This window comes from Corvus kubaryi, unplaced genomic scaffold, assembly GCF_017639235.1.
Source record: "Corvus kubaryi isolate FWS band 111438036 unplaced genomic scaffold, C.kubaryi_AGA036_p1.0 138, whole genome shotgun sequence".
Taxonomy (NCBI): domain Eukaryota; kingdom Metazoa; phylum Chordata; class Aves; order Passeriformes; family Corvidae; genus Corvus; species Corvus kubaryi.
In genome coordinates this window covers 164,116-177,837 of record NW_024580672.1, presented here as the reverse complement: position 1 = coordinate 177,837, position 13,722 = coordinate 164,116, and the positions used below count along the sequence as shown (strand labels likewise).

General features: G+C 40.8%; 1 protein-coding gene across 10 annotated transcripts in view; it reads left to right on the top strand.

The window, feature by feature from the left end:
- Positions 1-12,511, top strand: part of ZMIZ1 (zinc finger MIZ-type containing 1) — a 294,507-nt gene extending 281,996 nt beyond the window's left edge. For 9 of the 10 annotated variants that reach the window (XM_042018525.1, XM_042018532.1, XM_042018526.1 and 6 more), the window contains 2 exons: positions 4,210-4,458; positions 8,036-12,511. In XM_042018525.1, the coding sequence (XP_041874459.1) occupies positions 4,210-4,458; positions 8,036-8,143 (357 nt within the window). In that variant the 3' untranslated portion in view covers positions 8,144-12,511. The remainder of the gene's footprint in view (positions 1-4,209; positions 4,459-8,035) is intronic. The other variant, XM_042018528.1, reaches the window with a different exon arrangement.
- Positions 12,512-13,722: the final 1,211 nt, after the last annotated feature.

Here is a 13,722-nt window from a genome sequence, read left to right as displayed (position 1 = left end):
TTCGGTTCTGTGGGCCAATCTGTAGCAAATCTGACACTTGCTTATGATAGCTGGCAGGTAAAGTAAACCTTTGCCTCATTTCTCCCTCATCTATCATGATACTCAAGCAATACCATTTGGGAATAGGAAGCAGTGCTAAAGCAGATTCCTACATTGTGTCAATGGCTGGTTTTCTGTAATGAGGATCAATTTTCAGGTCTTTTAGCACAGGAGAATTGGATTAACCTTGTCAACGTGGCTGTGCAGTCTTCAGTCCACATTTGAGGACTCTAAGTGCTCCCACACAGCCTTTTCAGTGTTATAAAATCTCTGCTTTCCTCTTTCTCTCTTACCCTCTTTCTTTTGTTCTTTTCTCTCAAAATGAACTGTTTGTCTGTAGCAGACACTCAAGAAAAGCATCTTTAAAATCACTGCTTTTAGAGAAATAATATGCCTTTAACACATGCCTAAATTGTGTAGCTGCATGTCGTTGGAGAGACACTTCATACAAAAACAACTGTAAACAAATTGTGTGATTGAACCAAGGTTTTAAGATGTTGCCTGTGCTCTTCTCTGGGGTTCTGTCTTTCCGTTTTACACAGTTAGTAGATTTTAGTAGTTTGCACATACTATTCACTTTGGCCATTACAAGTTTACAAGGTGAGTTGGGATTGGATGTTTGGTCTGGTCCTTTTACACCTGAGGTCTCTCTTACTGGAGCTGAATGCTGCTGAGGAAGTTCCTGACATTCCTGTTTTGAAGCTTTATGTGGTGGCCCTTACGCAGTGGTAGGTAGAGAAAGTTGATCCCTCCAGATCAACTCTCTGGAGTCACTCTGTAGGTCGCTGCAGGAAATGCAGATACTTGCCCAGTGTAGGTAGGGCTGGGTAACCAGGGATGAATCAATCAGAATTTCCTTCCCTCAACACTGCTGTTCCACTCCTATGGAAGAAGAAAAAAATCAAGACCTGAAACATGACCAGAATACCCCTTCCCCAGCATAGAGTGTTGTGAGAGCTGTGGAACAGATGCTACATTGCAACAGTGCAAGATTGCTTCAGAACAGCTGCCACAATCACATCATATTTTGTTTTCAGAAATTGTAAACAAGTTTTAGACAGAGGAGAATTCAGTTAGCTCTAGTTTAGTGCTTCTTGCAGACAGTGTAAGGGGTGACTGAGCAATGGATGATGACACCATGGATTCATATGCACAGTGAGGTGATAAGAACTGGTACCACTGTAAAAAGTCATCGCTCTTGTTTTGTATTCACTTTTCCTCCCTCTCAGACCAACAAAAGAGTTACCTCAGCCATATAGTGATCTGGACCCAGGTACTGGTGAGATTGGAAACTAATTCAGGGGCAGGGTGGGGCAATTCAGTGCATGTCTACAAGGTTTCACCTTGCAGACATGGAAAAGGGGCGGATGGGAAAAGTGGCCAAAAACATCAGCAGGGCAGGCAGGACGGCATCTTTTAGTAGTTTTGGTATCTAACACAGCAAAAGAGTTGGTAAAACTGTGACGCTGGTAATGGAGAGAGATATAAATCATTGACTTAACCTGGTGATATTTTTCCCCCCCCACTAATAATATTCTTCAGAGACAGAAGGAATATTGCTGTGCAGCTGGCAAGTCCTGTTGCTGCACGGTGGTACATCTCGGCGCTCCTAGAGGTCACTGTTGGGCTGTAGAGTTGTGTTCTGTGCTATCAGGCTGAAGATGTAGTTGTCTGCTATAAGCTTTTCTTTTATAGACTGTAAATGCTTTAAGAGTGGCAAAGTTTATGCCTCTAAAAACAACTCTGGAATTATCTTGCTATGCAAGCAAAGGCAACTTTGTTAGACTCTGCATTCATAGTGTGGGTTAGTGCTTTCAGAATAAAACGGTGGGAGTTGCAGGTACAAGCTAAACGTACCCAAAGTGTGTTCCTTACAATGTGTTTGCACCATATCAAACTTTTAATTAGTTAGCTGAATGCAAATAGAAAGTGTTCCAGTCCTGAGCATTTTGCATTCTCACTGGGAGGCTGGTGGAGCCAGTGGCCTAAGTCAGATGGATTTTGAACCTACAATGGCTCTTCAAAGAATATGGTGGCCATCAGTCTTAAAATAAACAATTACTCCCTATACAACAGTTGTCTAAGGACCCAAGTGACTGTCTTATCAACTAAATATACATATATTTAAATCCTTGCCTGTATAAACATAATGTAGAATTTCTAACCAGCTTATTTGTTTTGAAATTTGTCTGAGAACATATGAATTCCTCCCCTGGTTTAAATAATTGCTGATATAGACGTGCCAGTCTGACCCTTGCCTTCAGCATTCAGGGACAAATGTAAGAGACTATTCAATATAATCTTTTTTGGTTTTGTTTTTTTCCGGAAACTGGTTTCCCACTTTAACAACACTGTCATAAATTGCTTTTTACTTTTTGTTATTATTAAGCTTTCTAATTTCCACATTTTCTGTTGCACACATCCTCAATGAGTGAGGAAGGAAGCAGTACTATTAAGACAGACATCTACTTATACTTGGACTTTTGCAAGGTTTTTGGGCTGCAAATTCATTTACATTAAAGTGTGGTCTGTGGGCAGATTTTGTACAAACTTACCCCTAAGGTAACAACAGTGTTGTAGAATGTTTTTCAAGTAGTCAGACTGTGACCCCAATGGCAAGATATGCATCAGTACTTTTTGCCAGTTACTTTAAAATCTCATATGGGAAAGAGAGCCAAATGCCATGTTGCAGGTAGGATCCTTTCCACAAACCTTCATAATACCAAAGTATTGAAAGTCACACTCCATGCAGCTGAGTGTGACCGTCCCAATGGATCAGTATCCAAGTTTCAGTTTTCCTAAGAGTGGTGAAAAGTACTTTTTAAATATTTGTTTCTCTATTTTTTTTTCAATGGGAACATTTAAATTAAGTTTTGTAATAACCTCCCTTTTGCTTTCCAAAGCTGAAGGCTGAGGTTAAGATAACTTTGCAGCTTATGTGATATGAAAGGGTGAACACTGACATAGCATTTTGCTGGTTTCTGTTGGCTTGGCTGGATGAATTTCATGCTGTTGTTGTATGTATTTGTTCTTTTATTTCAGCTTCACTTTGTCCAATATGTAGCATTCCTCAAAAAATGTGTGCATTTTTTGTTTCTCCATATACCCAAATAACATGAGGTATCTGATTCTAAGGCATTCAGACTCTTCTTTCTCATGGCACCAAGGTCAAGCCCCAGAGAATCCACCAGAATTAAATGTGACATGCAGCAGAAGGAAGAATTGGACTTGTGCATTTTTATTGCTTCTCTGTCATGTGAGAAAGACTTTTCCCCCATTCAGTAACAGGGTTAGGAAGGCATATGTGGATTGGTAGTTTATTCCCTACAGAAAAACATAAAAATCCATGAAGCTCTTGCTAGAGAACTCATCCACAGCATGAATACAAAGCAGAGTGTGGTCGTTGGCTTAGTTTAAGCTAAGGCAGTGTACTTTGCAGTCAGCAGGTGTGCAGCCACCCACAGCAGCTCGGCTCGTGGTGGGAAATGCGCTTCCTGAGCCGCCTGGGTTCTGTTAGCCGTCAGAACCCAGGAATATCAGTGAGGAAAACCTTCAGCCTTTAACAGGGGTGTTGCATTCTGAGAAGAAAAGGAGGGAAGAAGTGGGGAAGAGCTGGTGTTTGCAAGATGTTTGTAATAAGCTGAAACAGGAATAGGCTGCGGTGTCAGGAAGCTACCAAATAGGGGAGCTGAGCAGAAATGATGCATTTTCTCAGTTCATGAGTTTCCTGGCATAGGGATCATTCAACAAATTCTCCATTTATTCATAAATTCTTTTAGGGCAAAAGCATCTGCCTTGCTAATGCTGAGCAGCACCCATAAGCCTCCTTCCCTCCTCTTTGCAGTGCATTGTTTTGCATCTTCACAAAGAGTTTTCCACATTACAAGGAAGCAAGCCAACAGCACAAGTCCAGTGTGTTGTTCCCCCTAGCAGACAACCTTCAAAAAGCTGAAATACTTCCTCCGGCTTTGGGATATGGAGTTTTCTTTTCCGATGGTGCTTTTTTATTTCTTTTTCTTTTGTTTGTTGATTGGTTTTGTTGGGGTTTTTGGTTGTGTGTATCATTTTTAAATTCATTTCGTTTTATAACATGCAGTTACAGAGTCAGGCACGGCGAGCACTGTACCTTGTGGCCTCACTTTCTTTTCCTGCTTTTTTCCTCCTCCGCAGATCCCTCATCCCGGCAGCACTGATCAGTCCCATACTTCCATGCAGCAAGGTTTGCACGTCCCTCACCCCAGCAGCCAGTCAGGGCAGCCATTACATCACAGCGGGCCTCCTACCCAGCAGTCCCGGCAGCCACCCCCGGCCGCTTCTAGCAACCATCCACACAGTGACCTGCCCTTTAACCCCTCCTCAGCCTTAGAGGGTCAGGCTGGTGGACAGGGAGCACCCGACATGCCGGAGCCCTCGCTGGATGTAAGTCTGTGTCATACTCTCATCTGCCTGCCATAGCGTGTGCTTCGCATCGCGCGGGAGGGCGGGGAGGGCAGGGGACGGGACCCGCTTCCACAGCACATGCCATGCTTTCATGCTTTGGTACATGGGCACAGGTGCTGCAGCCAAGGTGACAGGGCACTCCCAGCCTGCTGGGAGAATGGATGGTTCTGGTTGGAGCAGCTGCATGGTGTGTGAGCCATAAGCCTCTTCCTAACACCAAGGCAGGCGTTTCATCAGGCGGCAGCTCAGGCATCTCCTCCTTTCCCACCTTGGCACTGGTTGGGCTGTGCTCTCCTACCCCTCAAGCTGTCGCAGTCCTGGATAAGAGGAGGGACACAGCTGTGTGTGGCTCTATCTGTGGTGTTGCTGTGCCAAGCGAGCTGCCTGCTGAGCCCTGCGGCATGTCCTGGCCAACAGGAGGGGGATCTGTGTTGGCCCACCCTGTGACACTGTCCCTGCTCCCTGCAGCCAAAAACTGTCTGTGCCCTTCCATACCTGCTCCTGTGGGTGGCTCAGCAGCACCAGTTCTTCCTCCCTGTATACTACACAGGAAAGTAAACAACAAGGACATCTTCTGCCTCCTTAGCTGCCGTGGGAGGCAGCTCACAACTAAACAAAATCTAGTTTTAAGGCCAAAAGTAGTCTTCCATCTCTTAACTTTGATTCAGTGGAGTTGGAAGTGACTTATCTGAGGTATATCTCTCTGGTTAGCCATCTACCTCCCAAAATATAAATTCCTCAGCACTAGGATTTGATTTTTGTTTGAGTCATGCATTCCTGTATGTGTATCTTCTGTCTGTTCCAAAGTCTGCTGCTGCACAGTGAAGTTTCTTAGAGATATGTTCGCTTCTGTGCCTTGGATTTATCTGTATTTGCTGTTGCTGTATATTTGCATCTTCACTGTCACACAGGAGCACTGGGCTGACAGGTAGCCTCACAGGGGAGGGAAGGGGTTAGGGGACTGATAGAGGCTCCAGGATGCTACAGGAGCAGTGATCAGTGAGGCAACTTCTGCTGTTTTACACAACATGGCTGTGTGCACATCTTTCGGGAACAATAGTTCATGTGGCAGCTGGAGTTCTGAACCCTTAAGGACCCTGTATGAGCAATACTAAAAGGTGAAATTAAAATGTCTTTTTCTTTCTTCCAATATTTAAGAAACATAAAGTATTTTGTTATGGGTCAAGCACCCATTCTTTGGTGAGAAGCAAAGTACAAAAATCTGTACACTTACCACAGTACTGTGGTTCTCACTGACAGAGGATTGCTGGTTTCTTAATGGGAGGCAAGTGCTGTACAGTGTAGGAAATAAACTTATTGGAAATACTGTGATCCTGATCAGATGGATTATTTTAATGGGTGTATTGTGGAACCTGGCTGAAGAAAGTTCCATGCAACAAAGCAAACAGGGCACTGTACTATGGGCAACTTGGCCCACTCCCTACTGACATAGTCATGGTCATTCTACAGGAATTCAGTGTGCTGCAGTCTAAGGTTTAACCTGGGTTAAAGGATCTACCTCATATGGATGCAGACACAGATGGGAGATCTGCACTGGTACTTCAGACAGCAGAGGCTCAAGACTGAAATCGCTGGTTAGACCTCTCAATTTGCACTTCAGGAGCACAGGGTATACGTCTCCAAACTCTGCCCTAAGTCTGGCACATTCATGTGGCTTCTGTCCCCATCACACCCTTGCAGGCCCTGGCACTCCTCTCTCTTCTGCTCCTGCTCTAGCACAGCATTCTCAGCTCCCAGCAAGTCCTTCCTGAGGTCTCTGGTTTTCACACCAGCGGGGCAGGAGGCTGGCTGTGCTGCCTGACCCCTCTGACTGAGGGAAGCTGAGGTCACCCTCACAACTCAGAAGACTTATACTTCACAGATACTGAGTATATTGTTTAAAGTTTCACTTTTCTTAAAAAAAAAATCTTTTAAAAGAAATCCCTTGTATACAAGAATGAGTCTCAGAGACAATGTGTTAAATTTTTAAGAATGATTTGTACAATTGTAGGACAAATTCAATTTTTTAATTTCTCCACACTTTTTGGGGCTGCCATTTTCTTTTGGACTTCTGTACTAGATGTTCATAAAAATATGACAGGAGGTGAAGTACATCTAAAAGTCTCATATCTCCAGTACCATGACAATAGCATTTTTACCATGAATGAAAGGAGGTGGTAGTTTAAGAAAAACATTCCTTCTGGGAGACTCTGTTTATGTAAACTTGACATTGCAGCTTTTTCAAACTGCTTAGAAAGCAATAAACTTTTTTCTGCATTTCATGTTTAGCTTATTGAAAAATACATTCATCCATATCGAGTTAAAAGATGAAGTTGCATTTGCACAAGAATAATAGAAGTATATAAATACAATATTTATATGTTAAATGTGAAGCAGTCAAGCTTTTTGTTTTATAATATTTGAAAACATAGAACTACTCAAAATTAATTTCTCATACCGACTATCAAGTTTGTTAAAGCAGTCCATATTTTTCTGTCTTTAACACAATACAGAACATAAAAGGGGTTTATTACAAACTCTTCCCTGCAATTTTTTATATATGACACTTTTATATTTGCCAAGAAAAGGGTAAAATGCATTATAGAGCAGAAAACATTGCCTGATGCACAACCCAGGAGTTACGATGTGCTTGTCATCTGTCAGATCAAAGAGAATGTGTTATGATGGTTTGAAAAACAAAATTTTATACTTGGAATACAGTATTAATGGAAACACAAATTGAAGCCCCACAACTATTCCTTTTGATACTTTAAAGCATTGTGTAGATTAGGGCATCTTCTGTTGGATGGAGTGTTACACCTGTGACCCTTTAAAGTGTCTGGAATTGCATGTAATGCTGTAGTCAAGTAAGTACTTCCAAACACAGTAAATTCCTGCCACAGGAAGGAGGACTCACCCAGCTGCTTTGCCGCGCCTCTTTCCATACTCCTCAGTTGTTTTTTTTCCCCACTTTCCCTGATTTATTGGTTGTTTCAACCCTGGGTGAGTTCCTTGCTCCAGGTGACTGTCCCAGAGCTTACATCAGTGCACTGAGGAGTTGCTGCAGGTGAGGAAAGGAAAGCGCTGCCTCCTTGTGCGGAGATGCAGGCTTTGGGTGGCCATCAGACTGATGTGTGAGAGAGCCAGACCAGCCCTTGCTGATCCACCTTAAAGCTCAAATATGTATTACTCAAACTGCATGTTTCAAGTGTTTATGAAGCATTTCAAGTGTTTATGCAGCTCATCCATAATGAGCATTTATCTGGAAGTTTTTTTCAGCATCACAAGCCAGGCAATATGATAGGGAGGTTGATTGAGAAACCCTAACTGAGATGATGATGTAATTCACAGGTAAAAACTGAGTCACAGAGACTTTCACAAGCAAGTGGATATTGTATCATCTTAGGGTGTTAGGCTTGTGACACTGCCTTCTGATTTATTTGGATATGTTGTTATGAAAACCAGATTCCAGGAATGTGTTGTGTTTAATCCCTTTTTTTTTTCTTAGTTGTGTTTCTGTTATCTGTAATTTTCCTTTTGTCTTTGTATTTTATAGCTGCTTCCAGAACTCACAAATCCAGATGAGCTGCTTTCATACCTGGACCCTCCTGATTTGCCAAGCAATAGCAATGATGACCTTCTGTCTCTCTTTGAGAACAACTGAAACCATATGTGTTCTCCCACCCTTTTCACTTGTTCACACGTGTGTGGCTGCACAGTGAGGAATCTTAACACTCCTTTTCCACAAGAGAAGAAAAAAAACTCACAACTTGATCCAATGGTGCACTCCCTGCTTTCTTCATCTCGGAACTGCTTTTGTTAGCTTCAAAGACTGTGAAAGTGACGGGAGAAAATAATACAAAAGTTAAATAAATGCAGTAATCTCTGAGTCTGCCATGCTACATGTGACAAAGAAGCATAGACAGTTGTGCAGCTATTGGAAACCCCATTTGGTGTTCATCCTCTAGAGAGAGAGTTCTGTGATAAACATAGTGTGAAGTATCTTGGCAAAACCGGATCTTGGCAAGGGAAGAAAAATCAACAGAATGGAACTTTATGGTCTTTAATGGTCTAAATGGTCTTTAATTGACCCGTCTCAGAGTGTCTTTACAATGCTTGTTCTTCCATTTTTTTGAAACTGTATCTCCCTCTACCCCACCTCTCCTCTGCCCCCCTCCAGCCATGGGTTTGCCTTGGAATGATGGTCCTGGCCACACACAAAATGAAAAAAACCACGTACAAAGCTCAAAAAAGCACAAATCCTACAGTCAAGTGGCAAAGATAGGGAAGACACACAGGCCTGTCAGAGGGAGCCAGCAGTTTAGCTAATGCGACTTCGGTCACAGAGTCCTGAGATCTTCAGGCTGCAGCCGTGGGTGTCGGTATTTCTGCAAGCACAGGGATCTTAACCACCTCTTTGCAGAGGATTCCTCTGGCCCAGCACACAGATTGGAAACACCCAGGAAAACTTAAAAAAGAGTTTGCAATGTTTAGGGATTTTCTGTGGTTTTGATTTCAAATCAGTACCGTTTCTGGCTGCGTTAACATCCAGCTGTAGAGATTGCTGTGATAGATCTTTTTGCCATGTATGCCATACATAATGGAAAAGAGAGGGAGGGGGGGATGCAAACCAAACTGTTTCTGATTATTACCTACAGCCTTCGGTGCCCCAAGAGTTTGTGTCACTGTGTCACTGTCTGTACTGCACAATGCATAGTAAGACAAGCTGGGTTGAAGGCAGCGAGGAAATCATTGCAGGATGGAGGGAGAGTAACATCACTATCTGCATAATTATTTTTAATAATCAGCTTGAGAAGGGGCATTGACATTGGACAGACGTCTTACAGCTTCATTTTAGTTTTGCTTTGCATTCTGTTTTCGTGACTGTTACAGACACTTCAGCCTTTTCCTTTTCTCCTCCTTCAGTTTCTTTTTTTAAACTTTGGCTGCTGGGATGAGTTCTTTCTCCTGAAGGACCGAGTGTGGGGAGAATAAGTACCTGTCAGTAGATTGCTACTGCCCTCAAGAGACCCTGCTGCCACAATTACTGTCTTGCCCCTGTGATCTTTGCTTCTCGTGTGGTTGCTGCTCCTGCATGAGCTTCCTATTGCTTCTGTGCCCATTTCTGTGCTCTTTGTCTCTCTTTCTCTCTCTCTCTTATAAATGATGTACAGTAGCTGTGTAAGAAGTGCATGTGTGCCAACTTTGCCCTCATGGTGCAACATTTCAGCTTTTGCCCACTGTACAGTTATTGGTTTTGTTTCTTTTGATACTAAAGTATATTTGACCCTATTCCTTTTCCTCCTCCCAAATCCAATCAAACACCCTTCTTTTGCTCGCCACAATGCATTTTAAACTGAAGTGCCAGGCAAAATTTTGTTTGTTCCTGTCAGTTTGACTAGATAGCTTCCTAGCCCTCTGTGTTTAGTTTGCAATGCTGTAAATGGCATCCCCTGTGCTTACGACTCTGGATTTGCTTTCCTCACCAAAGTCATGTTTGTAAATTCTCTGCATTTTTTGTTTTATTTTGCTCTTTTTGTTAACGGTTCCCACTACTGCTGTACGTGCGTCGTGGTATATATATGCTAGTCAGCAGCACCTTGCTGTAGATATTAAAGGAAATGGCGGTTTAGTTCTTTTATTTTCCAGTAGGAGTATTGAATCTGTCAAACGTATTATGTAGAAATGGTCCCACACTTATATTTTTCCTCTTTCAAGTTTTTTTAAAGAAAGGCGCTGTTCATTATGCAAAATCAATTATTTTAAGAATTGCTATTGTAAATATCTTTGTGAATATTTTAGTATTGTCTTTGATAATATTCAACATTTTCATGATCTGGTTATACTTTTGCTGGTGTTTTTAAATACCTTGTCTGAAGAAAAATATGGGTCCTTTTTTAAAAAAGAAAATTGAGGGTTCTTTAACAGAATAAGGGAGTTGGGTTTTGGATTTTTTTTTCCCCCTATTTTCTTTTGGTAAGTTAGCCCAAATTTCATATCCATTTATGCGATGAACGAATTGATACATCAGGCAGTACCTGGATAATCAGTGCCCAGCTCTGTCATGGAAACATAACTGTGTTTGCCTAGGGAAAAAGAAACCCCAGCTGATCGACTGGTGTTCATTGACTGTGGGTGATCGTGAGCTGGTAATGGCAGAGTTTGTTCATTTGCCCAAGTGAGCAGAACATGTAGGACCAGCTGTCTGACCAGGTAAAGATGCACTAAGGCAAGCAGCAAATCTGTATGGTACCATATTTATATCGCTGTACTGGTGCTCCGATCTCTGAAACTGGGGCAAAGACACTTAGGGATGTTGGTGGGTGGGGGAGGGAAACAGTATAGTATATTTTATTCTGCTTAGAAGTGTCTTTTTTCTTATGTAGGCTTGACAACCTGTAGAGGATCTCTGCAGAATATTAAAGATACCTTGGTGTAATACATGGTAATACGGTTGTGGTGTGGTGCTGCTATCACACAATTCCTAGGAAAGACCATTGTTCAGTTATGGATACAGATGTGTTTTGTAGCCATTTTACTGTAGTAGTTTCCCCCTCGTTTTTTGCTGCATTTTTTATATAGGTCTGGAAGTCATGTGCAGAGGTGGCTAATGATAAACTGACTTTATGCCCTTAGAGTTCGTTTTTTCTATTTGGGGGGTAAGTTCCTTAAGCCATAGCTTTGGGAATGAAGATGATTTCTCACTATTAGTTGGAACTGGTTGCTCTGATTTTTTTTTAATTGATTCTATTTAATGTTCCATTCTCCACTGATTCCTGAGCAGCTAAGTTAGTCACCTAAAATTTATTTTCTCTTAAACACAATATTAGTATTTTAAGCCAGGTATGTTAAGGATTGACCTTTTGCTAACTGGTAGTATTTAAAATGTATCATTTAAAAGTACCTGTTGAAAAGCATAAAGGGAAAAAATGCCCCATAGATATTAGCAATATGTTTGGAGCAGTGTTGGCATCTGCTTTGTACAGTAATAGATAATTAAAGCAGACAGTTGACATTTTAAACTTACAGAAACGTTTGGTTTCTAAGCAGAACTTAGAAAATACAATTTTTACCCATCACCCAAATGTTGGACATTTGAGACAGTTTTAAAATTTATCTGTCAGCTAAAATCAGGTACTGTATAGTGAAGTCAGTATGAAAAAGCTTCTGAAAATTTAGGATTTTTTTATCTGTTCACTGCCGTATTAAAGTTTAGAGAAAAAAACCTAGCAAATAGGGTAATCACAGTCATTTCTTTTAAAGCTTAATTATTATATGAGATTCCAGTAGTATTTTTCTTCTTCTTTTTTGTTTGTTTACCTTTTAATCGTTTCCCTATGGAAGTTCATCTGGGAAAGAACCCACAGAGATCTACAGTTCTGCTGCCAAGACATTATTATAGGACTGACAGATACACGCCAGTGTCTGCAGCGGAGACTCAAGGGACAGCTGTACATATGTAAATGACAAATAGAGACGTGTTAACAGAAATGCATTCATTTTCCTTGGAATGTGCATTGTTTTTATTTCGCAGGAAAAAAAAAGCTTGAAGCTCCATCTTATGTGGAAAATGAATCCTGTTTGTTAGCGTTTGTGGAGTCTCAGCATTTGTTCCACTTTCACTTCTGTAATATACTCTGATCCTTTGTTTTGTTTTGTTTTATCTACATGTAATATTTAGCTTCCGTGTACTAGTCTATCACCTGTGTATTTTTAGGGTGCTACAGAAATAATGAAGAAAAATACGGGGATTAAAAACAAAAAAAAATTGTAACCAAATTCATACTTTGTACAATTTTTGATATCACGATCAGAGGAGAATTAAAAAAAAAAAAGTACAATCTGAGGTAACATGCAAAAATGGCCATTGTCTTTGTTTGTACATTGTATGTACAGTACAATGCAATCATTTCATACTTTAAACTGGTCAGAAAAAATAATTGTGATTTTTAGTCTTGCAAAACTGTATGTAGTTAGATGATGTGACAACCTAATATTTATCTAATAAATATGTATTCAGATGAAACCTGTATATTAGGTGTTCATGTGGTTATTTTGTATTTAAAGATCAAATTATTTGACTATTGCTAGACATTTATATACTCTGTTGTAACACTGAAGTATTCTCATTTGCTCATGTTAAATTTTTTTTCCTAAATAAATTTGCAAAATTAAGGTCTGACTAATTGGCAGCTGCTTTGTAAATTTTGAGTTTCTTTTTGAAACCATGAAGTTCTCCTTTGCCCTCCCTGGTTTGAGTTAATGTGGAAGTTAGTTGCACAAGGCGTACCTTTTTCAGAGAGCAGGACTTGGTGCAGGAAGGGAAAGGTGTGAACCACCCTGGAGACAGAAGATAAAAAAAGATTATGAATGCAAACATGGGGTCACACAGAAAAAAGTCCCTGCCAAGCAAGGTATTGGTAACTTGCTGTTCCATATGCAGGGCACTGCCTCTCTCCCAAACAAGTCATAATTACTTTGAAATGAAATCTTTATGTGACATGAATAACAGGAAAGGATGGCTTCTCTCTGGGATTGGCACATGTGGAGGTATTAAACATCCAGCACCTCTGTTTTAAATTCTTCCAAGTTTGATACTTTTCTTTCAATTGGAACCTGTCATTAAAGTGAAATTAGACAAATTTTTTCTTAATGCATCTTCATCTTAAAGTTGAAGCATTTGGTTTCTAAATGCAGCCTTTGATTTACAAATCTGCTTAATTTATCTACCTGTTCAACTGTAAGCAGCCTGAATGATGACACAGGGAGTACACACAGGATATCAATAACATGCACAGGTCCTGTCCTGGCAGAGTTTGCACCGAACGGAGCCCCAGCCACAGACACCAGTCACTGCATCTGAGAACTTGTTTTAACAGATCTACTGAGTATCTGTATTTGTATATGTCATTTATGAAGGCGTTTAGGCTGAACTCACCTTTGAAATACATTCAAATACCTGGGAACAAACAACCATTTCACAATATGAGTATGCAAGCACATAATAGCAATTATTCCACACCTCCACAAGGGCACAAGTCTTTGTTGTTGATTGAGATACACACGTGTATGTGTGTGTATGTATATATATGTATAAATCTAGACTAGGTATTTTTCTCAAAAGGGAAAATCATTTGTTTCTGAATCTCAGTTTCTACTTTCTGTGGTGGTACTATCTGTTCCTGTGGAGTTTTTAGGATAACATAATAAAACTGAGTTACAGTGTACACAGTAGTGAAACAA